The sequence below is a fragment of the Entelurus aequoreus genome, linkage group LG19, assembly GCF_033978785.1.
Source record: "Entelurus aequoreus isolate RoL-2023_Sb linkage group LG19, RoL_Eaeq_v1.1, whole genome shotgun sequence".
In the NCBI taxonomy this organism is placed as follows: domain Eukaryota; kingdom Metazoa; phylum Chordata; class Actinopteri; order Syngnathiformes; family Syngnathidae; genus Entelurus; species Entelurus aequoreus.
The window spans coordinates 42,375,268-42,400,792 of NC_084749.1; the positions used below are offsets into that span (position 1 = coordinate 42,375,268).

The 25,525-nt window shown below is 40.7% G+C and overlaps 1 protein-coding gene across 1 annotated transcript; it reads left to right on the forward strand.

The window, feature by feature from the left end:
- The first annotated feature begins 19,693 nt into the window (after positions 1-19,693).
- Positions 19,694-25,284, forward strand: LOC133634936 (regulator of G-protein signaling 2-like). Its single transcript, XM_062027591.1, has 5 exons — positions 19,694-19,784; positions 21,159-21,236; positions 23,571-23,632; positions 23,769-23,935; positions 24,017-25,284. The coding sequence occupies exons 1-5, from the start codon at positions 19,702-19,704 to the stop codon at positions 24,200-24,202; spliced, it is 576 nt and encodes a 191-aa protein (XP_061883575.1). The 5' UTR covers positions 19,694-19,701; the 3' UTR covers positions 24,203-25,284.
- The last annotated feature ends 241 nt before the right edge of the window (positions 25,285-25,525 follow it).

Here is a 25,525-nt window from a genome sequence, read left to right on the forward strand (position 1 = left end):
AGGAGCGCAAGACAAGAACTAAAACACTACACACAAGAAAACTCCAAAAAAGTCAAAATAAGTCACGGCATGATGTGACAGGTGGTGACAGTACACCTACTTTGAGACAAGAGCTATAGTGATGCATGCTTGGTTATGGTTTAAAGTCACATCCAACAATTGCGACAACGACTTTTTACTGTCAACCGAGTTGATGATTTCTGCTGGTGGTGTGCCTCGGGATTTTTTCAACGCAAAAAATGTGCCTTGCCTCAAAAAAGGTTGAAAAACACTACTATAGATGACAGAGCAAATGTTCTTTTCTTTATTAATAAATCATTCATTTTCATGTCGAGGGCCGACAAAGAAGTAGTTGCGGGCTGAGTGTAACGACCGGGTCGCATCGTGGTGCGGTGGTGTTCTCCCAAGGATGCAGACGGCTCGGACACAGCTTGCAGGTAGGAAAATGATTTATTTTGGAACTAAATCAGGCAGGAGAAAAACAAAAACGACTAGCGTGGGAGCTAGCAAGCAAAATAACATAGCATGAGAGCTAGCAGGAAACAAAGTGGTCGTTAGCTGTTGCGTGAAAGCAAATTAGGAAGCCAGGCAGAGTGCTGCCCGGGCGAAGACTAAATAGCCCTCTGATTAGCGCTCGGGCAACAGGTGCGCGTCCCGAAACGCTAACCAGAGGCAGGTGAGCAAAATCTGCCGTCATGGCAACAGAAACAAAACACACGTGACACTAAACTGTAAACAAACTGTGATCCGAGCAGCGGATCCTAACAGTACCCCCCCCTAAAAGGACAGATTCCAGATGTCCCTTGAAAACAAAAAAAACAACTGGAACCCCAAAAAAAAAGCAATAGTTCACGAGTCAAGGGCGGGCGGGGGGGTGACTTGGTGGTGGGTCGCCAGGCCACGTGTCCCCGAATCCACCGGGGAAGGGTCAGGTGGCGGCGGCGAATGGAACGCCGCCACCGCTGGCGAGGCGGGCGAGGCGGGCGAGGCGGGCGACCACGGTAAGGCCACATTCGTGGCCGCCGAGAAGGTGGGCGTGAGTGGCGCCAGAATTTCAGCAGCCTCTGAGTCCTGCAACAAAGTCTTGAATGTCGCTGCTGTTTGCGCCACTGACGTCCCTTCACTGACCTCGAGGGCTGCATGCGGGGACCTGCTTTCCGCTTGCGCCGCCGGACCACTCGAGGTCGCTGAGATGTCGCTGTCGTGGCAGCCGGAGTCGCTGTCGTGGCAGCAGGAGTCGCTGTCGTGGCAGCAGGAGTCGCTGTCGTGGCAGCAGGAGTCGCTGTCGTGGCAGCAGGAGTCGCTGTCGTGGCAGCAGGAGTCGCTGTCGTGGCAGCAGGAGTCGCTGTCGTGGCAGCAGGAGTCGCTGTCGTGGCAGCAGGAGTCGCTGTCGTGGCAGCAGGAGTCGCTGTCGTGGCAGCAGGAGTCGCTGTCGTGGCAGCAGGAGTCGCTGTCGTGGCAGCCGGAGTCGCTGTCGTGGCAGCCGGAGTCGCTGTCGTGGCAGCAGGAGTCGCTGTCGTGGCAGCAGGTGCTGGTGCGAGAACCAGCCGTGGTGCAGGTGCTGGTGCGAGAACCAGTCGTGGTGCAGGTACTGGTGCGGGGACCAGCCGTGGAGCAGGTACTGGTGCGAGAACCAGCCGTGGAGCAGGTACTGGTGCGGGGACCAGCCGTGGTGCAGGTACTGGTGCGGGGACCAGTCGTGGTGCAGGTACTGGTGCGGGGACCAGTCGTGGTGCAGGTACTGGTGTGGGAACCAGCCGAGGTGCAGGTACTGGTGTGGGAACCAGCCGAGGTGCAGGTACTGGTCTGGGAACCAGCCGAGGTGCAGGTACTGGTCTGGGAACCAGCCGAGGTGCAGGTACTGGTGTGGGAACCAGCCGAGGTGCAGGTACTGGTGTGGGAACCAGCCGAGGTGCAGGTACTGGAACCTGTGGTGGAGCTGGTGCTAGCCTTAGCCTTGGCGCTAGCTTAGGTGCAGGTGGCCTAGCTGGCGGTTGCGGCTTAGCAGGCCGAAGGACAGGTGGCGGTGGCCGAGCAGGAGGTTGCGGCTTAGCACGCCGTTGTGCCACCCCACTCGCACAGCTCCCAGTACTAGCCCCCCCCTCAAAAAGCGGATCCCAGACGCGCTCCTTGCGGATTGGAACCGTCTTCAAGGGTGGGTGGTGGGAGGTCCGGGGGAGGGCTGAATCCTCTCCTCTAAATTGTCCAAAATGTCTTTTCTTACTCCCCACTTGAGACTGGGTGGGAGCACAGGGGGAAAAAATATGTGCAGTGGGCGGAGCAATAGTCACTGGGGGTGGAGCTAGAAAGTCAGGTGACCGGGACTGACTAGATTTACATTTCACAAAAATGTCCTGATAATGTCTTATCTTAGAATTCAAGTCCTTAGGAGGTGGCTGATAAAAAGGAGCAGAAGAATTTAAAAAAAATTATTCGTCTCTGACGTCATCCACAGTGGGCGGGATGACGTCATCTGTGTGGGTCTCCAGCTGACTGACAGCCCAATCGGTGAAATGTTTGGCAAAGTGGTCGATAGGGTTGCCAAACATGTGAGGAGGGGAATCTTGGGCTGAATGTTGCTTACTGTGTACCGGTGGAGGAGTCTGTGGGAGTGGCGCGTCTTTGCAGCGAAGTGAAGACCTCTTTGGTGGCTTCCGTCTTCGCTGACGCGTCCGGTGGTGCGGAGGTGTGGCGATGTCCTCGGGCCAAACGGAGTGGATTGGGACCAACTTTCCGTTAGGACCCCAGATCAGGTCCTGGCGCTCCGAGGGGGAATAGCGGAGAGTCTCCGCCTCCATCGCTCGCAACACCATCCACGCACCTTCGTCCATCTCCTCCGACGTGCTCGTTGCGGGAGAACTTCTTCTTGCTGGCTTCCTACTGTGACGACCGGGTCGCATCGTGGTGCGGTGGTGTTCTCCCAAGGATGCAGACGGCTCGGACACAGCTTGCAGGTAGGAAAATGATTTATTTTGGAACTAAATCAGGCAGGAGAAAAACAAAAACGACTAGCGTGGGAGCTAGCAAGCAAAATAACATAGCATGAGAGCTAGCAGGAAACAAAGTGGTCGTTAGCTGTTGCGTGAAAGCAAATTAGGAAGCCAGGCAGAGTGCTGCCCGGGCGAAGACTAAATAGCCCTCTGATTAGCGCTCGGGCAACAGGTGCGCGTCCCGAAACGCTAACCAGAGGCAGGTGAGCAAAATCTGCCGTCATGGCAACAGAAACAAAACACACGTGACACTAAACTGTAAACAAACTGTGATCCGAGCAGCGGATCCTAACACTGAGAATGGGACTCGGGCTGCAGTTTGGAAACCACTGATCTAGCGTGTGTGTGATTGGGTTGTAGGATGCATTTTTTTCTTTGCTTTTTCGGAAAAAAAAAAAAAAAAAAGCAAGTATTCATTACCTCTTAAGGCCCAAGCTGTTTGTTTACATGTTTTTTTAATTTCTCTTTGCTATTTGGGCTTATTGGACCCTAATTAGATTAAAAACTAAAAATCATATTTTGATATGATGTACTTAGTCCATAAGTACACAAACGTGTACTTCATGTTTAGTGACATGCTAATTTTAATTTTCACACTTTTTTTTGTTATACTCTTGTGACACCACCAGATGGCAGTATAGGTGTCCACATAAGTGGCTATAAGACCCCAATTCAGTAGGGTTCACAATTTTGGAAATAAGAGCTAAAAAGGTGCTGTCCACACATGTGGCCACTAAGCCTTTAGAGCAGGGGTCACCAACCTTTTTGAAACCAAGAGCTACTTCTTGGGTACTGATTAATGCGAAGGGCTACCAGTTTGATACACACTTAAATAAATTGCCAGAAATAGCCAATTTGCTCAATTTACCTTTAACTCTATGTTATTATTAATAATTAATGATATTTACACGTAATTGAACGGTTTAAAAGAGGAGAAAACACGAAAAAAATGACAATTACATTTTGAAACAGTTTATCTTCAATTTCGACTCTTTAAAATTCAAAATTCAACCGAAAAAAAGAAGAAAAAAACTAGCTAATTTGAATCTTTTTGAAAAAATTAAAACAATAATTTATGGAACATCATTACTAATTTTTCCTGATTAAGATTAATTTTAGAATTTTGATGACATGTTTTAAATAGGTTAAAATCCAATCTACACTTTTTTAGAATATATAACAAATTGGACCAAGCTATATTTCTAACAAAGACAAATCATTATTTCTTCTAGATTTTCCAGAACAAAATTTTTAAAAGAAATTCAAAAGACTTTGAAAGAAGATTTAAGTTTGATTCTACAGATTTTCTAGATTTGCCGGAATAATTTTTTTGAATTTTAATCATAATAAGTTTGAAGAAATATTTCACAAATATTCTTCGTCGAAAAAACAGAAGCTAAAATGAAGAATTCAATTAAAATGTATGTATTATTCTTTACAATAAAAAAAATAAATTTACTTGAACATTGATTTAAATTGTCAGGAAAGAAGAGGAAGGAATCTAAAAGGTATATGTGTTTAAAAATCCTAAAATCATTTTTAAGGTTGTATTTTTTCTCTAAAATTGTCTTTCTGAAAGTTATAAGAAGCAAAGTAAAAAAATAATGAATTTATTTAAACAAGTGAAGACCAAGTCTTTAAACTATTTTCTTGGATTTTCAAATTCTATTTGAGTTTTGTCTCTCTTAGAATTAAAAATGTCGAGCAAAGCGAGACCAGCTTGCTATTAAATAAATAACATTTAAAAAATAGAGGCAGCTCACTGGTAAGTGCTGCTATATGAGCTATTTTTAGAACAGGCCAGCGGGCTACTCATCTGGTCCTTACGGGCTACCTGGTGCCCGCGGGCACCGTGTTGGTGACCCCTGCTTTAGAGGTTAATTAATGAAAAACATGAATAACTAGAAAACTCTTGGAGAGCTCAGGACCGATATTAATATATATTTTTTAAATCCTGAATCTAGACGTTGATCTGAGCCATCCCCAAAATATAATCACTTCTTCTTGATCCCCTCTATGAGATTTTCATCGAAAAGTTTCATTAAAATCCACCTGTAACTGCTTGAGTTACACTATATTGCCAAAAGTATTTGGCCAACCATCCAAATGATGAGAATCAGGTGTCCTAATCACTTGGCCCTAAGCACTTAGGCATGGAGACTGTTTCTACAAACGTTTGTGAAAGAATGGGCCGCTCTCAGTGATTTCCAGCGTGGAACTGTCATAGGATGCCACCTGTGCAACACATCCGGTCGTGAAATTTCCTCGCTCCTAAATATTCTGGGTTTTGGAGGTTGCCAGGAGAACGGTACATTTCGAACTGCGCTGTGCCGAGTGAGAAATTTGGTGGAGGAGGAATTATGGTGTGGGGTTGTTTTTCAGGAGTTGGACTTGGCACCTTAGTTGCAGTGAAAGGAACTTTGAATGCTTTAAGATAGCAAAACATTTTGGACAATTCCATGGTCCCAACCTTGGAGCGGGCCCCTTCCTCTTCCAACATGACTGCGCACCAGTGCACAAAGTAAGGTCCTTAAAGACATGGATGACAGGGGTCTGGTGCGGATGAACTTGACTGGCCTGCACAGAGTCCTGACCTGAACCCTATAGAACAGGGGTCTATAGGGTTTTCATAAAGAAATACAATCATGTGTGCTTACGGACTGTATCCCTGCAGACTGTATTGAACCTTGTGGACAGCCTTCCCAGAAGAGTTGAAGCTGTAATAGCTGCAAAAAGTGGATCCACATCATATTGAACCGTATGGGTTAGGAATGGGATGGCACTTCAAGTTCATATGTGAGTCAAGGCAGGTGGCCAAATACTTTTGGCAATATAGCCGTGTAAAGGCGAAGCCTTTAGAATCCTGTCAGTCAGAGTTCAGGGATGACAAATTTTTTGGGTTGGAATCAGGCAGAATGTATGACACAGATCAGTGGACAAGTGTTTATTTTATGGTATCAAAATTAGTTTTTGTAATGATTACAGGTTTGCATTCAGTACAGTATGTGATTTTTAATTTTATTTTATTTTTTTACCGTTTTCACTGCTTTGGAGTATTTGTGAAAGCTGCTTGGCTGGTTTTTGAGGAGTGTAAGTGTTAGATAACATCCACCTACGATCTGGTTGCAATTACTAACTAGTCACACTTTGATGACATTTTTAAATAGACCCTTTTAAGGAAGAAAAAAACAAAACAAATACAAAGACGTGTGCGCGATTATAGTAAATAGCCAGGAGTTCTGCGTAAGTTCTGTTTGGGCTTGTTCCTTTAGTGGAAACTTGGCTCTGCCGGTCCTCCACTTCTAAACATACGTCTGCTTACACCAAGTCTGCACATCATAATAAACACATGAGGTCAACGCCGTGTTTCTACTAACTCTACTCCTGGCTGCTGCGGCACAACAAGTGACGCGGATGGATGGTAGCACAGATCATCTCGGATAATATGTGCGATAATAATAACACTTTGGAAAGTGACGTAATGGCAAGGTGCAGGTGGAGAACATAATGTCATGGCTGTGTTGAGTTTCCAATCATTTCTCTTTTTTTTTTTGTGATAAAGTGATTGGAGCACATACTTGTTGGTCACAAAAAAACATTCATGAAGTTTGGTTCTTTTATGAATTTATTATGGGTCTACTGAAAATGTGCTGGGTCAAAAGTATACATACAGCAATGTTAATATTTGCTTACCTGTCCCTTGGCAAGTTTCACTGCAATAAGGTCATACTTGCCAACCCTCCCGATTTTCCCGGGAGACTCCCGAATTTCAGTGCCCCTCCCGAAAATCTCCCGGGGAAACCATTCCCCCGAATTTCTCCCGATTTCCACCCGGACAACAATATTGGGGGCATGCCTTAAAGCAGGGGTCACCAACCTTTTTGAAAGCAAGAGCTACTTCTTGGGTACTGATTAATGCGAAGGGCTACCAGTTTGATACACACTTAAATAAATTGCCAGAAATAGCCAATTTGCTCAATTTACCTTTAACTCTATGTTATTATTAATAATTAATGATTGAACGGTTTAAAAGAGGAGAAAACAGGAAAAAAATGACAATTACATTTTGAAACAGTTTATCTTCAATTTCGACTCTTTAAAATTCAAAATTCAACCGAAAAAAAGAAGAAAAAAACTAGCTAATTTGAATCTTTTTGAAAAAATTAAAACAATAATTTATGGAACATCATTACTAATTTTTCCTGATTAAGATTAATTTTAGAATTTTGATGACATGTTTTAAATAGGTTAAAATCCAATCTACACTTTTTTAGAATATATAACAAATTGGACCAAGCTATATTTCTAACAAAGACAAATCATTATTTCTTCTAGATTTTCCAGAACAAAAATTTTAAAAGAAATTCAAAAGACTTTGAAAGAAGATTTAAGTTTGATTCTACAGATTTTCTAGATTTGCCGGAATAATTTTTTAAAATTTTAATCATAATAAGTTTGAAGAAATATTTCAAAAATATTCTTCGTCGAAAAAACAGAAGCTAAAATGAAGAATTCAATTAAAATATATGTATTATTCTTTACAATAAAAAAAATAAATGTACTTGAACATTGATTTAAATTGTCAGGAAAGAAGAGGAAGGAATCTAAAAGGTATATGTGTTTAAAAATCCTAAAATCATTTTTAAGGTTGTATTTTTTCTCTAAAATTGTCTTTCTGAAAGTTATAAGAAGCGAAGTAAAAAAATAATGAATTTATGTAAACAAGTGAAGACCAAGTCTTTAAACTATTTTCTTGGATTTTCAAATTCTATTTGAGTTTTGTCTCTCTTAGAATTAAAAATGTCGAGCAAAGCGAGACCAGCTTGCTAGTAAATAAATAACATTTAAAAAATAGAGGTAGCTCACTGGTAAGTGCTGCTATTTGAGCTATTTTTAGAACAGGCCAGCGGGCTACTCATCTGGTCCTTACGGGCTACCTGGTGCCCGCGGGCACCGCGTTGGTGACCCCTGCCTTAAAGGCACTGCCTTTAGCGTCCTCTATCACCTGAGAAGGAGACTATTATATATGTCTCCATTATCCATAGGTTTATCTATATAACCCATAGAGTAAGCAGGCACGGAGCTATTTCTCAGCATGTGTTTATTCCATGCACGTTAATACACTGACACACAACATTTGGATTCCCATCATGCATTGCTTCAAAACTACGGCAAGTAGTAATGTCCAAAAAATAGTAGTGCAGGATAAAAAAAAAGCAATAAGGTGCATATATAAATAAATAAATATATATAAATAATATATAAATATATATATAAAATAAATAAATAAATATAAATAAATAAATAGATTACTGTACAGATAAATATATTGCACTTTTTCACATGCGTCCACGTTTATGGATGTACAGTATGTCATATTGTCTTTTTTATTCCAGCGAGTTAATCCATTTTTGGGGGGAGTTGAGGGGATAATTTAATTATGATGCGTTCAAGAGTCTTACGGCCTGAGGGAAGAAGCTGTTACAGAACCTGGAGGTTCTGCTTCGGAGGCTGCAGAACCTCTTTCTAGAGTCCAGCAGTGAAAACAGTCCTTGGTGGGGTTGGGAGGAGTCTCTGCAGATTTTCTGATCCCTGGTCAGGCAGCGGCTTTTTGCGATCTCCTGGATAGGAAGAAGAGGAGTGCTGGTGATCTTTTCCGCCGTCCTCACCACTCTCTGGAGAGACTTCCAGTCTGAGGCACTGCAGGCTCCAGTCCAGACAGAGATGCAGTTGGTCAGTAGGCTCTCTATAGTGCCTGTGTAGAATGTGCTGAGAATGGGGGGAGGGAGCTGTGCTCTTTTCATCCAACGCAAAAAGTGCATGCGCTGCTGAGCTCTTTTTACAAGAGCTCCGGTGTGTAGGGACCAGGTCATATTGTCAGTTATCTGCACCCCCAGGAACTTGGTGCTCCACCACTGTGCCGTTGATGAAGAGTGGAGTGTGGCTGGACTGGTGCTTCCTGAAGTCAACGATGATCTCCTTGGTCTTGTCGACGTTCAGGACTAGGTTCTCTATACAGAGAGTAAATGGGACTGTGAGGAGGCGGGGCCGGTGGACCGGCAGCGAGGTGGGGCGTGCCGGGACCGGCTCCGAGATGGACTTCAAGTGCGTGTATCGCCCACCTGGGCGAAATTCCATAATCACGTGGCAGTGTGTAAAAGAGCAGCAGCCGAGAACGACGGGGCGGAAGTAGTTAAGAGCCAGCAGTGCATGAAGACCGAAAGCGACAGAGAACAAGACGCAGACGACGACGACTTGGGCGGCTGAAAAGCGACCGAAAAGCGAGCAGTGGAGGAGGAGCTGAAAAGTGACCTGACGAGAGACTGAGGTTTATTTGAAAAAATAAAATAAGTCACAACGCTGCTCGCAGTCATGTCTGTTCTTGGTGGTCCATGGAACCCGGAGAGAGGAAGACCTCCACAGGGACATTGAAAAAGGAGGATTACCTCCAAATTCTAGGACAAGCTAAAATCATCAGCCCGGAGGTTGGGTCTTGGGCGCAGTTGGGTGTTCCAACAGGATAATGACCCCAAACACACGTCAAAAATGGTAAAGGAATGGCTAAATCAGGCTAGAATGAAGGTTTTAGAATGGCCTTCCCAAAGTCCTAACTTAAACGTGTGGACAATGCTGAAGAAACAAGTCCATGTTAGAAAACCAACAAAATTAGCTGAACTGCACCAATTTTGTCAAGAGGAGTGGTCAAAAATTCAACCAGAAGCTTGTGGATGGCTACCAAAAGCGTCTTACTGCAGTGAAACTTGCCAAGGGACATTGTTAGAATAATTATGTATATATATTATTATTAAAGTCCGCTGCTATAGTTACTAGCTATTGTGCTCAAGCTGTACTTTTCCTATCTGTGCAAGGACAAAACTTCTTGTCTGAGGGGTGGCCTCAGCCGCAGATGTTGTCTTTGTTTTAGCCATCTAACAGCCAAGGACCTCAACGAAGATAAGACGACAGCACGCGGACGAAGCAGAGACAAGGCGAACTCACAACCCCCAGCACATTCCGTCACGTATTGTGCGTACTGCAGCTGCTTTGCATGATATATGTGACCACTCCTTTTAGAGGCGGCCTCAGTGATGTTGACTGTGGAACTCCTGAATAAATAGAGGGACGCGGGAGCTGAATCTTAGAGCGTAGGGCGAGACTGTGACTAAGTGTGCAGCTCCATGCGTTCTCCTCATGAGCTAAATTGAACTCTGTCTCTGCATGGTTCCTTGCTTCTTGTCTGTTTAATAGATGTCATCAGTGTTTGAACCCGACAGACATGCAACCATTTATTAACATTGCTGTATGTATACTGTTGACCCAGCAGATTTGCTCACATTTTCAGTAGACCCATAATAAATTCATAAAAGAACCAAACTCCATGAATGTTTTTTGTGACCAACAAGTATGTGCTCCAATCACTCTATCACAACAAAATAAGAGTTGTAGAAATGATTGCAAACTCAAGACAGCCATGACATTATGTTCTTTACAAGTGTATGTAGACTTTTGACCACGACTGTATGTTTTTTTTTTGAAATGTCAACTTTCTCAAGTAGGGACTAATGCGAAATAAACTGTCTGAACTGTCACAAGCTCGCACATGATCTTGAAATGATACAAACTATACACACACAATGCACTTGTTCATAGTAAGAAACAACCTGTGAGATATTCCAGCTGCACAAAATCATTGGCTCATTGGCCGGCACTTTAACATCCTGTCAGATTTTACACAAATCTGCAATATGCTCTGAACTTATTTACTCCGCAGCAACCCTCTTATGGTGTGGAAAGCTTTTTGATTGAACACCCATGCACATATGCCACTTGTAATATTACTAACAAATCTGCATCAGACTACCAGACCAAGGGCCTGACTTACTAAAGATTTGCTTGTACTAAAACTAGTCTTGTATTGATACCAATATTTTGGTACAAAATGTATTTCGATACTTTTCTAGATAAAGGGGGCCACAAAAAATGGCATTATTGGCTTTATTTTAACAAAAAATCTCACGGTAAATCAAACATTTGTTTCTTATTGCAAATATGTCCTTAAATAAAATAGTGAACATACTAGAAAACTTGTCGTTTATTAGTAAGTAAACAAGCAAAGGCTCCTGAATTTAGTCTGTTGACATATGCAGTAACATATTGTGTCCTTTCCATTTTATTATTTTGTCAACATTATTAAGGACAAGTGGTAGAAAATGGATTATTCATCTACTGTCACGTCGGGGGGGTAGGGGGGTCACAGCTTACTGCGGGGTTTGTTCCACCGGGATGCAAACGGACCACTCCGGACAGGACGTGCAGGTAGGAACATGATTTATTCTCAAAAACTCGAATAAGTGCCAAAACAGAAAACAAGCCGACGGAACAATGTGCCAATCGCACTCGAAGCTAAGACTACCACTTAGCATAGGCAAAAGACAAGGAATAATCACGTAACTTGTTGCATGAAGCAAACAATGAAGCCAGGCCGACTGACCGGCAAAGGCAGGCTTAAATAGTCCCACTGATTAGTGCTCGGAAAACACGTGAGAGTCCCGAGCACCAATCAGAGACGGTTGGAAACAATAAGCACCCATGGTAACTAAAAACAAACAAGGGTGCACAAAAACAGGAACTAAGGGAGTCTAAAACTAACAGAATATAACAAAAACATGATCCGGGCCAAGGATCATGACATCTACTTGTTCATTTACTGTTAATATCTCAATCAATCAATCAATCAATTATATTTTATATAGCGCTTTTCTCTAGTGACTCAAAGCGCTTTACATAGTGAAACCCAATATCTACATTACATTTAAACCAGTGTGGGTGGCACTGGGAGCAGGTGGGTAAAGTGTCTTGCCCAAGGACACATTGGCAGTGACTAGGATGGCAGACGCGGGGATCGAACCTGCATCCCTCAAGTTGCTGGCACGGCCGCTCTACCAACCGAGCTATGTCTGCTTACTTTCTCTTTTAACATGTTCTATCTACACTTCTGTTAAAATGTAACAATCACTTATTCTTCTATTGTTTGGATGCTTTACATTAGTTTTGGATGATACCACAAATTTGGGTATCAATCCGATACCAAGTCGTTACAGGATCATACATTGGTCATATTCAAATCTTCATGTGTCCAGGGACGTATTTCCTGAGTATATAAACATAATATAAAAAAATTTTAAACGAAAGAAGATTTTCTGATGCTAAAAAATATCAATGTAATCATAGTAGTATGGACTAGATACACTCCTGTACTTGGTATCATTACAGTGGATGTCAGGTGTAGATCCACCAATGGCGTTTGTTTACATTTTGGTGTGTAGTGAAGCATGTTTAGCTATTCCTCGTCCGTACTTGTAAGAAACTTACTTTATTTGTCACCTTTATCTATAGTTTTTAAACCAAAACGCGTCTGTTTTCCCTTTTTGTGTCTACACACAATAGGTCGGCTTGTAAGTACTCTGTGATTGTGCGCTGCCGAACATGCTCGTCTGCTCGTAAACCCAGCAATGTCATGATGTGACGACAACGGAAGGGGCAGGGGGCGGGGGGTGAATTGGGCCGGTACTTTTTAGAGGCGGTAGAGTACCGAATATGATTTATTAGTATCGCGGTACTATACCAACACCGGTATACCGTACAACCCTCCCTAAAACACGTGCAAACCTGATAGCACACGCATAGCTGATCTACTAAACATGTGCAAAGTGTATTGCACCTCTTAAGTGAGCAGAATAAAGCGTGCAATCCATTTTGTGGCTTTGTCTTCATTACTATGCAGAAAACATGCTGATCATCAAAATGCCCACTATACCGGGAGGAGAAAATGCAAATACATTATACAGCACGTGCAATCTGATTCATCAACACATTATTTTGCGTTTTATTGAGCACGTTTGAAAACTACGACCGCTGTAAACACATTGGCAGATCCTTGCATTGACATTTTAACCTTGCTAGCAACCATAGAACACTCGGTTTCAAACATGTGATTTAAATAACTGAGGCGTTCCTCAGGGCTCCCCTTTAAGTCCTCTCCTTTTTCGAATGTAAATGTTGTTTTTCTTCCAAAATGGGATTCATGCAACTAAGGCAGGGGTGGGCAATTAATTTTTACCGGGGGCCGCATGAGCAACCCGAGCACTGCTGGAGGGCCACATCGACAATATTTCAATTAAATTTTGCTCAATATTATTTTTTATATATACCATAAGATAAATAATAATAATAATAATAATAATAATAATACTTTCATTTAACCTAACTTAACTTTATACCAAAAGCACTGCTTTGGAAATCATTTGTACCCCTTTCAGAGATGACATTTAGTTCCCCTTAAACATCCTCATGTTGCACAATGAAATGTAAGCATAGGATGAAGTGTGCATTCCTGTAACTTTCTCTAGTAACAGCATTCCATGATTAATATCAATAAATTAACATTAATAATAAATGACAGTAGAATAAGCACACGCATGACTGAGGAGTCATAGTGTAACTTTGTGTGGTGTTTGAGTTGTCCGACTTTTTGTGTGGCCATAAACGCACCAGTGGTTTGGTGGTATGCGTGTTGGTGACAGATGACAAGTTGGTTTTGGCCTGGTTTGTACGGCAGAAAATGACTAGTTTTTCGAGATAGAAGTGTGAAAACTCATGTTTTTGGTGTGGTTATGGCCGAATATAAACAGTTTTGCTCAATAAAGTGATCGATATAATTCCTGGCCTCGAAGCATCTCGATAGACGTTACAATAATTGAACGGTGTTCAATTGAACGGTGTTGACGAACACCGTTAGGGCCGCTTGTTGTCACTGTCACTCAAAGCTGCATTGCAAAATTTCACAGAATAAATATGTTTATTTTGTTTAGAATTCAGATGGGATAGATTTGGTGCGCGGCATATATTTGCTGTGCGCAGAGGACGCTTGAGCGGTGCGCAATTGCGCAGGCGCACACCTTCGAGGGAACGTTGCTTGGCAGTCCATGTCTTGTTGAAAACACGGCATTCGTCATCAACCTTTCTCTTTTTAGCGTCTCGGGTGTAAACCGTGCATCACTTGTCGCTGTGCACCTTCACTCACGGGTTACACACGGACATACGCCCATAAATAACACTTTTCAAAATAAAAGCAGCACAGTTGTATTGCGCGCACGACATAGATGTTTTTCCAACTTTATTTTGTCATTTGTGATTGCAGCTGTTCACATTCACTCACAATCACGTCCACACGGAAGTATACAAATAACGCTTTTCAAAACAAAAGCAGCACCGAGAGCGTTCCTGTAACTCCTGACAAAATAAATAGAACAAAATCAATTGTCCACTGTAGAGGACACTGGTTCTCCAGAATATGCAAAATAAGACTAACAGGGACGATGCTGAGCTTTCGGAAAATGTGGCCCCCCAAAGCAACAGAGTTGAATATCCCTGGTATAGGGCGTTACGATACTTGTATTCATTTTGTATTGTATTGTATTGCAGATTTTTAGGTATGCAGCCTTAGATCCGGTGCAAAGGTGTACCAAATTCCCACGCGGTACCCATTACTAATAAGGAACAGGATGTGTTCCTTGCGCAATCAAATCAATCAAATCAAAGCAAAAATCAGATGACACACTGGTAGCCACAACAAGACCGTGCACGGAGGTGTGTGCAGAGGAGCACCACCAACACAAGCATGCAGCCAAGCTTGAGTCATGACTGGCGGCAAGAAATCAGAGCACGCAGAAAGTCTTCACCTTTCCTGGTGAAAAACACGTAAAAAGTGCAGCTCAGGGGCCATTTGCATCACGTTGCAGAAAGACATTTAACACACGCCGTCAGAATAATTGTGTCTAAGTTATCACAAAACGTTGTGTTGTCATGAGTTCCCGGCGAGCAGACAAAAGCTGTCTTTAATCCTACCAAGTAGAAGGCTTGTAAAACTCCACTCTGTAGGATGGGAAGGTGTTCTGTTTCTTTCATGTATTGTAATCCACAGAAAGATATTGTCTTGACCCGGGATCTACAAAGCGAAGAGGAAGCAGGACCAGACTCCCCTCCAGGCACCGCTTCTTTGAACTGTTTTAATCAAAGGCGATGGCTGTTTACGACCCCTGTCCCTTAGAAACAGTAAGGGAAAGTCCAAATAAAAGAGGAGGCGTACAATCTTTCGCCAGAGCGTGGTGAGACTGTGCAAGAGTACAGCCTAGACGTTTCTCCTCAATTGAGCCAAATTTAATTCTGTCTCTGTTTAGTGCCTTGCTTCTTGTCTTGTTTAATAGATGTCATCAGTGTTTCGACCTGACACACACACACTAAAAAACTGGCAGAAATGCAAAAGTAAAAGCGCAAAATGTTGTGAAACATTGATTAAAATAAGTAATACTAAACACAACAATGTGTCTTCAAATATAAACTATATTGCCAAAAGTATTTGGCCACCCATCCAAATGATCAGAATTAAGTGTCCTAATCACTTGATATAGATATATAAAGATTTGTATTTACAACAATAATAATATATACATACTATGCATATATAAAAAAAGGTAAGCTTTTAGTTAATTATTATTTTTTTGTTTGTAATTGGTTTTTAATCTTCATTATTTACTTCAAGTTATTACAGTATGTCTCTACAACCATATTTATCTTTTTTTTTCTTCTTCATTAATTTTGGCCAAAGGGGGCGCATTTAAATTTTTTACACACACTTGTTATTTCATATGTTGACCAGAGGGGGAGCACTTTTAAAAACCGACACACAGTCCATTTGAAAAAAAGCCCTCCTTTTAGGGACCACCCTCATTTTGATAGATTTCACCACCAGGGGGTGCAAATGAGATGTCTATTTTTTGTTTTTTTTGTAATGTGCTTAAGGTCGATGACAAACGAGTCAGGGACCACAGATGGCCCCTGTGCCGCACTCTGCGCAACCCAGCTGTAGAAGCTAACTGTTGATGGCCCCTATAGTCTTAGTACCGTAGTGTATTTGTTCATCCTATGGTCACGTATGGGACGTGGGTTGACTTACGTCAGCGCCGGGAGTCGTAAAATCAGCTGTTCGCCTGGCAGGTTTTTTCGGGGATGAATAGGGAAGTTCTTCTTTAGCTGCCGTCTTGTTTTATCATATATTGCTGCCTTTGCACCTGTCAATGTTTACTTTTGTATGCACATTAAATCAACAAAAAATCCTGACTTTGGAGCAATGTTCACAGACTCTAGTATTTGGCTCTCTGTTAGATGCAATGGTGTTCCGTATTGGGACCATGACTTCGGTCCTAACTTAGCGGGCGGTGTATATTGTAGCGTCCCGGAAACTTTGCGAAACCAATACCGATAATTTCCGATATCACATTTTAAAGCATTTATCGGCCGATAATATCGGCAGTCCGATATTAACGGACATCTCTAGTGGTGAGTTCAAACCCCGGCCGAGTCATACCAAAGACTATAAAAATGGGACCCATTACCTCCCTGCTTGGCACTCAGCATCAAGGGTTGGAATTGGGGGTTAAATCACCAAAAAATGATTCCCGGGCGTGGCCACCGCTGCTGCTCACTGCTCCCCTCACCTCCCAGGGGGGTGATCAAGGGTGATGGGTCAAATGCAGAGAATAATTTCGCCACATCTAGTGTGTGTGACAATCAATGCACTGCAAAAAGTCATTGTTCAAAAACAAGAAAAAAATAATACAAAAATGAGGGGTATTTTATTTGAACTAAGCAAAATTATCTGCCAATAGAACAAGAAAATTCGGCTTGTCAAGACTTTCCAAAACAAGTAAAATGACCTAACCTCAATGAACCCAAAAATACCTTAAAATAAGTATATATATAATAACAAGTGCACTTTTCGTGGTAGAAAAAAAAAGAGACTATTTTGCCCAATATGTTGAAAAATATTCTTAAAAAAAGTAAATGCTAGTGCCATTTTCTTGACATCATGATTTTTTTTGTCATGCTTGAAGTAAGAAATGATTACTTTAAAAAAGTAGTTTTATACTTGTGAGTGTTGATGGCACAGCTTTGCAACAGTTGATATTCTAGTTTCAAGCATGTTTTACTCAATATAGTTCATAAAATCTCAGCAACAAGCTGTAATATCTTACTGAGATCATTTAGGACCAAAACCCTTAAAACAAGTAAAACACTCTAACATAAAATCTGCTTAGTGAGAAGAATTATCTTATCAGACAGAAAATAAGCAAATATCACCCTTATTTGAGATATTTAATCTTACTTAGATTTCAGTTTTGGAGTGTGATACTTTAACTTTAAATTAAATAAAAAATAACACAATAAAAATGTTTTTTAAAAAAATTAAAAAATTGTTGGACCCTTTTGGATCCCCGAGACCTTTAGTGTGATTTTTATTTATTTATTTTTTATTTATTTTTTCCGTCTGTGGTTCCTAAATTGAAGGAGTTTGTAAATTAAGGTGACACTGTACTTTGAGAACTAGCATGTTAGCAATGCTAACAGAATTAATTGATTAAGATTGAGACCTTTATTAGTACATGCACAGTACATATTTCCTACAATTGACCACTAAATGGTAACACCCCAATAAGTTTTTCAACTTGTTTAAGTCGGGGTCCACGTTAATCAATTCATGGTACAAACCCCATTTCCATATGAGTTGGGAAATTGTGTTAGATGTAAATATAAACGGAATACAATGATTTGCAAATCATTTTCAACCCATATTCAGTTGAATATGCTACAAAGACAACATATTTGATGTTCAAACTCATAAACTTTTTTTTGCAAATAATCATTAACTTAGAATTTCATGGCTGCAACACGTGACAAAGAAGTTGGCAAAGGGCATGTTCACCACTGTGTTGCATGGCCTTTCCTTTTAACAACACTCAGTAAACGTTTGGGAACTGAAGAGACACATTTTTGAAGCTTCTCAGGTGGAATTATTTCCCATTCTTGCTTGATGTACAGCTTAAGTTGTGGTATTTTAGGCTTCATAATGCGCCACACATTTTCAATGGGAGACAGGTCTGGACTACAGGCAGGCCAGTCTAGTACCCGCACTCTTTTACTATGAAGCCACGTTGATGTAACACGTGGCTTGGCATTGTCTTGCTGAAATAAGCAGGGGCGTCCATGGTAACGTTGCTTGGATGGCAACTGATGTTGCTCCAAAAGCTGTATGTACCTTTCAGCATTAATGACACCTTCACAGATGTGTAAGTTACCCATGTCTTGGGCACTAATACACCCCCATACCATCACACATGCTGGCTTTTACACTTTGCGCCTATAACAATCCGGATGGTTCTTTTCCTCTTTGGTCCGGAGGACACGACGTCCACAGTTTCCAAAAACAATTTGAAATGTGGACTCGTCAGACCACAGAACACTTTTCCACTTTGTATCAGTCCATCTTAGATGAGCTCAGGCCCAGCGAAGCCGACGGCGTTTCTGGGTGTTGTTGATAAACGGTTTTCGCCTTGCATAGGAGAGTTTTAACTTGCACTTACAGATGTAGCGACCAACTGTAGTTACTGACAGTGGGTTTCTGAAGTGTTCCTGAGCCCATGTGGTGATATCCTTTACACACTGATGTCGCTTGTTGATGCAGTACCGCCGGAGGGATCGAAGGTCACGGGCTTAGCTGCTTACGTGCAGTGATTTCTCCGGATTCTCTGAACCCTTTGATGATATTACGGAGCGTAGATGGTGAAATCCCTAAATTCCTTGCAATAGCTGGTTGAGAAAGGTTTTTCTTAAACTGTTCAACAATTTGCTCACGCATTTGTTGACAAAGTGGTGACCCTCGCCCCATCCTTGTTTGTGAATGACTGAGCATTTCATGGAATCTACTTTTATACCCAATCATGGCACCCGCCTGTTCCCAATTTGCCTGTTCACCTGTGGGATGTTCCAAATAAGTGTTTGATGAGCATTCCTCAACTTTATCAGTATTTATTGCCACCTTTCCCAACTTCTTTGTCACGTGTTGCTGGCATCAAATTCTAAAGTTAATGATTATTTGCACACAAAAAAAATGTTTATCAGTTGGAACATCAAATATGTTGTCTTTGTAGCATATTCAACTGAATATGGGGTGAAAAAGGATTAGCAAATCATTGCATTCCGTTTATGTTTACATCTAACACAATTTCCCAACTCATATGGAAACGGGGTTTGTAAATAGTAGCGTGTTAGCAATGCAATTACAGTTTGGCTACTCTAAGTAAAGCACGTGTTGGTAAAACAAAACGCGGGCAGCTTTTGATACGTCCCATACTTTGTGGCAACACGACGCGTGACTCATAGTGGTGACACACAATGACACAAATTAATGGAACATACCTGCGTGGTTCAGACCATGCCAAAAAAAAAAAGGACAAATTGGGGCGAAAAAATTGGAAGGCGTTGTTTTTTTGAAGTAGGAGTGGAGCAATTGTGAGTGAGTTCAAACACAAAGAAGAGCTTCACGTTTTTGAAAAGATTCCAAGAATTAGAAGAAAGAAAAAAATCAATTTGCTGGAGGCAACCGTGTACTGTACATATTTGGGGTGTATTGTTTGGGTAATGTCAACAATCGTTTCCTTGGTACATTGACACAGGACTGGGCGTGTCTGTGTTTAATGCAAGAGCCAATAGGGAGCAAGCTCTCTCACCAGGCTCCGCCTCCTCCTTGGCAGCTGCAGGCTTACTATAAAGTTAGACAGCCAGTCAAGAGGGAGAGCAGAAGGAGATCAAAACCATGAAGGAAGACCTGAAAATGAACACGGCTGTTAATGACGGCATGAAACCCACCGACCTGTGCAAAGAGAAAACAAGAATTAAGTAAGTCCACTTCTGCAACTACTTAATACGCTGCAAAAACTGAAATCTGATAAGATAAGTGTTTTACTTGTTTTAACTGTTTTGGTCCTAAATGATCTCAGTAAGATATTACAGCTTGTTGCTGAGATTTGATGACCTATGTTTAGTAAAACATGCTTGAAACTAGAATATCAACTGTTGCAAAGCTGTCATCAACACTCACAAGTATAACATTACTTTTTTAAAGTAATCATTTCTTACTTCAAGCATGACAAAAAAAAAAATCATGACTTTGACACAATTGTGTCTCATAATGAAAACAGATGAAACACGAGAAAATACACTGCAAAAAGTCAGTGTTCAAAAAGAAGAAAAAAAATACAAAAATGAGGGGTATTTTATTTGAACTAAGCAAAATTATCTGCTAATAGACTAAGAAAATGTGGCTTTTCAAGACTTTCCAAAACAAGTAAAATTAGCTAACCGCAATGAACCCCAAAAATACCTTAAAATAAGTATATTCTCACTAATAACAACTGTACTACTGCATGAGTGCGTACACTGCAAAAACTGAAATCTAGGTAAGATTAAATACCTCAAATAAGGGTGATATTTGCTTATTTTCTGTCTGATAAGATCAGATTTGATGTTAGAGTGTTTTACTCGTTTTAAGTGTTTTGCTCCTAAATGATCTCAGTAAGATATTACAGCTTCTTGCTGAGATTTGATGATCTGTATTGAGTAAAACATGCTTGAAACTAGAATATCAACTGATGCAAAGCTGTGTCATCAACACTCACAAGTATAAAACTACTTTTTTAAAGTTATATTTTCTTTTTTCAAGCACGAAAAAAAAAAATCATGATGCCGAGCGCATATCATTATGTAGTTATATGTCTTCTTCCCACTCCCTTTTAGGCAAAACTGGACAATCATGCATTACATGCTATACATTACCTTTTGCACTACCGGTATATTAATTTATATTATTATGTGTTGTCAACTTTGCAACTTTTTTATGTCATTGCCTGAAATAAATAAATAAATAAATGGAAAAAAAAAAGATAATGGCACTAGCATTTACTTAATTTCAGAATATATTTCAACATATTGAGCAAAAAGGTCTCTTTTTTTTTCTACCAGGAAAAGTGCACTTATTAGTGAAAATAGACTTATTTTAAGGTATTATTGGGGTTCATTGAGGTTAGCTAATTTTACTTGTTTCGGAAAGTCTTGACATGCCGAATTTTCTTGTTTTATTGGCCAGATAATTTTTGCTTAGTTCAAATAAAATACCCCTAATTTTTGTATTATTTTTTTCTTGTTTTTGAACACTGACTTTTTGCACGATTTTGTTGAGCTTCACTAACATTTTTGTGTATTTTTTTTTTGCAGGATGAAAAACTTGAGAAACAGAATTGGACTCTTCTTGAAGATACACATCCCTCATTCCATGCATAACAAATCGCACAGGTGAGACCCTCTCCTCATCCAGACAGAAAATACATCCGTGCATAGGAAATAATAATAACAATTTGTTGCTCGGCTAGGGCTGTCGAAAATTAACGAGTTAACTCGCGTGATTAATCACAAGAAAGGTTGCATTAAATGCACATTTTACTCTGGGCCGACTATTGGTGATATTGTTATTATAAGTGCTGACGCAGACGAACTATTTTTTGGTAATGCTCCCTTCACCTTAGCTGGGTCAGGGGTCAGTTCATGCAAATGTAACTTCAAAATACACTCTGACTGGACTTTAGATTTTGAAAAAAAAAGCCGTTAGCAGATTTTGAACAAATAAATGTTGTGCATTTTTAGACTTGGACACACTTTAATGATCCTGGAGGGGAAATTGTTAGACATAGTGGCTTAATTACAAGGGGAAGGAAAGGATAACTAAACAAGGGCACAGGGAGAGGACTAAATTGTGAATAGACTTAGACAAACTGTATTGATCCACAAGGGAAATTGTTCCACACAGTACCATAACATACCATACCAACTTTATTTATAAAGCCCTTTAAAAACAACCACAGTTTGAAGAACAAAAGGGCTGTACACCACAAAGAAATAGAGGCAAAGGACAGACAGGTTTATTTTTTTTTACATATGTAGCATCATCTACAAAGATACAAAGAATTGCTATTGCGGCATCTAGTGGACACATTTAGAACAGCGGTTTCTTTCATTCAAAAATTTCGGCTCATTTTTATACTTAGCAAACTCATCCCGCGGGCTGGATAAAACCGTACGTTTGACACCCCTGATGTAGACCAACAATACGAGAGAAAATATTCGGGCAGCATGAAAAATAGGCAAATTAAAAATAAACACAAATTCAAATAAACATTATAAACAAAGAAAACAATCTTTAAAAAATGGTCCCTTGTGACATTCTGACAACAAAATGGCATTTGTGTCCAAATATTGAATATGGGTTGAAAATGATTTGCAAATCATTGCATTCCGTTTATATTTACATCTAACACAATTTCCCAACTCATATGGAAACGGGGTTTGTAAATAGTAGCGTTTTAGCAATGCAATTACAGTTTGGCTGCGAAAGCCTGGCTACTCTTAAGTAAAGCACGTGTTGGTAAAACAAAACAAAAAAATTACGCCGCTTTGTTGACGCGGGCAGCTTTTGATACGTCCCATACTTTGTGCCAACACGACGCGTGACTCATAGTGGTGACACACAATGACACAAATTAATGGAACATACCTGCGTGGTTCAGACCATGCCAAAAAAAAAAAGGACAAATAGGGGCGAAAAAATTGGAAGGCGTTGTTTTTTTGAAGTAGGAGTGGAGCAATTGTGAGTGAGTTCAAACACAAAGAAGAGCTTCACGTTTTTGAAAAGATCCCAAGAATTAGAAGAAAGAAAAAAATCAATTTGCTGGAGGCAACCGTGTACTGTACATATTTGGGGTGTATTGTTTGGGTAATGTCAACAATCGTTTCCTTGGTACATTGACACAGGACTGGGCGTGTCTGTGTTTAATGCAAGAGCCAATAGGGAGCAAGCTTTTGTCCGTCCTTTTGTTTTTAAAGTTATTTCAATCAATCAATCAATCAATCAATCAATCAATCAATCAATCAATGTCAGACTTAGATTAGTCACATCAAGTCTTAGACTTAGATTGGTCACATCTAGTCTTAGACTTAGATTGGTCACATCTATTCTTAGACTTAGACTGGTCACATCTAGTCTTAGACTTAGATTGGTCACATCCAGTCTTAGACTTAGATTGGTCACATCCAGTCTTAGACTTAGATTGGTCACATCTAGTCTTAGACTTAGATTGGTCAAATGTATTTTCCGTTAAAGAGAAATCATGTCTCTTCAATGCAGCCACTACTCGCTTGTCTTGATGATATCAAGGCCTGGATGGCCCTAAATTTCTTAAATTTCAATGGAAAGAAGACAGAAGTATTAATCAATCAATCAATGTTTACTTACATAGCCCTAAATCACAAGTGTCTCAAAGGGCTGCACAAACCACAACGACATCCTCGTCTCAGATACCACATTAGGGCAAGGAAAAACTCAACCCAATGGGATGACAATGAGAATCCTTAAATAAACGTGGTTACTCCAAATTAATGACTAATCTGATTATCATTTGACATATTGCAGTTTTACGATGATCAGACTAATTGCATTCTTGTATCAAATTACTTCAATGTTTCCACACGCGTCCCTTAAATGGAAAATGTTGGACAACTTTTGCCTGAGACTGAAAGTAGCTCTACCAGTCTGCTCTAATGATCTGCTGACTGATCTGTGCTCTCTTCCCTCAGGCCAACCGCAGACGATGTGAGCCAGTGGGCGCAGTCGCTAGACAAACTACTCGGTCATAAATGTAAGCAATCACTCACCTGACTATTTGTGTAGAATGACATAACACCCAGTTTCAAAGGTCGGGTTTTTATTGCCCTTCCGTCCTGCGCACTTATCTCGCCTTTTAACGTCCGTTGGCCTCGTCTCCCCCCGCGCAGATGGGAAAGCGGCTTTTTGCATCTTCATGAAGACCGAGTTCTGCGAGGAGAATATCGAGTTTTGGACGGCGTGCGAAGACTTCAGGATGCTCTCGTCACACCAAGAGTTGACGTCCAAAGCCAACAGCATTTACGAGGAATTCATCAAAAACGAAGCCCCCAAAGAGGTACTAAACTACAGACAAAATCCGTCTTTAGAAAACCGATGATTGTAAAGTTGAATATTCTAATATTCCCTTTGGTTACAGGTCAACCTTGACTTTTCCACCAAAACCAAAATCATCCAGAGTCTGCCTGAGCCGAACGCAACCAGCTTTTTGGCAGCTCAGAGAAAAATCTACAGCCTGATGGAGAACAACTCCTACCCGAGGTTCATTCTGTCTGACCTCTACCAAGAACTGTGTGCAGCTGCAAAGAGAAGACACAACTCCTGATTAATTGACTATGTGAATCCCTTCCCAGGGACCCGAAAACTGAGCATAAACAATCACAACAACTTAAGGGGCCTTGAAGGACTTTCGACCGTGGATTTTTAAACGGTCTTTCATTTCTGCCCGATGGGATTTAAAGTGATATTTTCCTGGCTGGTCCATTGAAATGTATCATCATACTGTGATCAAAGCACCAGTATGCGCTGATGTCAAAGCAAAGTATGGTGTCTTACTAAAGTCTTCAGAGTCTGAAGCACCAGTGAAGTCAGAATGCACTTTGACGATACAAGACCGTTATACGTTTTTTTGTTGTCTGGTATTGTATGGAAATGTATGTGTTTTTTCTATGCAGGAATGTTTGTGATTATTCCTGCAAGAAAATGTCCGTTCATCGTGAAAATCCCCCTTTGTGAAGCCATTATTATTACCAGTCTGGCATAACAATAATCATCATAATGAATTGGATTTACATGGCATTATTTCATTTTCAGAGCATTTTACAGTGAAAAACGCTATTAATTAGTCACACATTGCTGGCTTTAAATTAATTAATTCAAAAATAAGATGTTTTAAGTTTGAGCAACAGTTAGTAGAGAGCCTAGCTTTGTATCCCAAAGTTAGCGGTCGGTATTGGTTTCCACAGAGTTTGATGACTGTTAGTAGAAAATGCATTGGTTGTTTTATGTCAATTTTGTTCCGTTGAAGTCTATTTGTTTGGACAAGTTTAAAATTGCTAATTGTCATTAGCCTGTCAATAGGCTGGTCCGTTATATGTTAGCATTGAGCTAGTGGCATCAGAGCCAACCTTTTTCCAGTATGGTTGCAAACTGTATCGTTGATTTGACATGATTCTAACATGTATGTGCACTTTATATGTATGTTAATGTGAATTCCTTAGTGTGAGTAATGTTATTATAATTTCAATAAGCAACCGGAAGTTGTTTTTTAAGTGTCTAATTTAAAGGAACGTTTTTTTTTTTTTTTTGTCATATCTGCCAAACATTCACGAAGGGCAGAATATATTATGTAAATAAATGATATGTAAATAAACCTGGAGTGTACTGAGTACAGTGTGTGTTACACTATACTAGGGTTGTACGATATACCAGTACTGAAAAAGTACTAGTACAAAACCAGTGAAGTTGGCACGTTGTGTAAATGGTAAATAAAAACAGAATACAATGATCTGCAAATCCTTTTCAACTTATATTCAAGTCAATAGAGTGCAAAGACAAGATACCACCAAACATTCATTCACATTTACACACAAGTAGTACCAAAATGTGTTTCGATACTTTTCGGTATTTTTCGATACTTTTCCAAATA

Excerpts from the sequence above, each read along its gene's own strand:
- LOC133634936 (XM_062027591.1), top strand. The coding sequence starts at position 19,702 with ATGAAGGAAGACCTGAAAATGAACACGGCTGTTAATGACGGCATGAAA. Across the intron at positions 19,785-21,158 it reads AAAGAGAAAACAAGAATTAA|GATGAAAAACTTGAGAAACA; the intron begins GTAAGTCCACTT and ends TTTTTTTTGCAG. Across the intron at positions 23,936-24,016 it reads AAAACGAAGCCCCCAAAGAG|GTCAACCTTGACTTTTCCAC; the intron begins GTACTAAACTAC and ends CTTTGGTTACAG.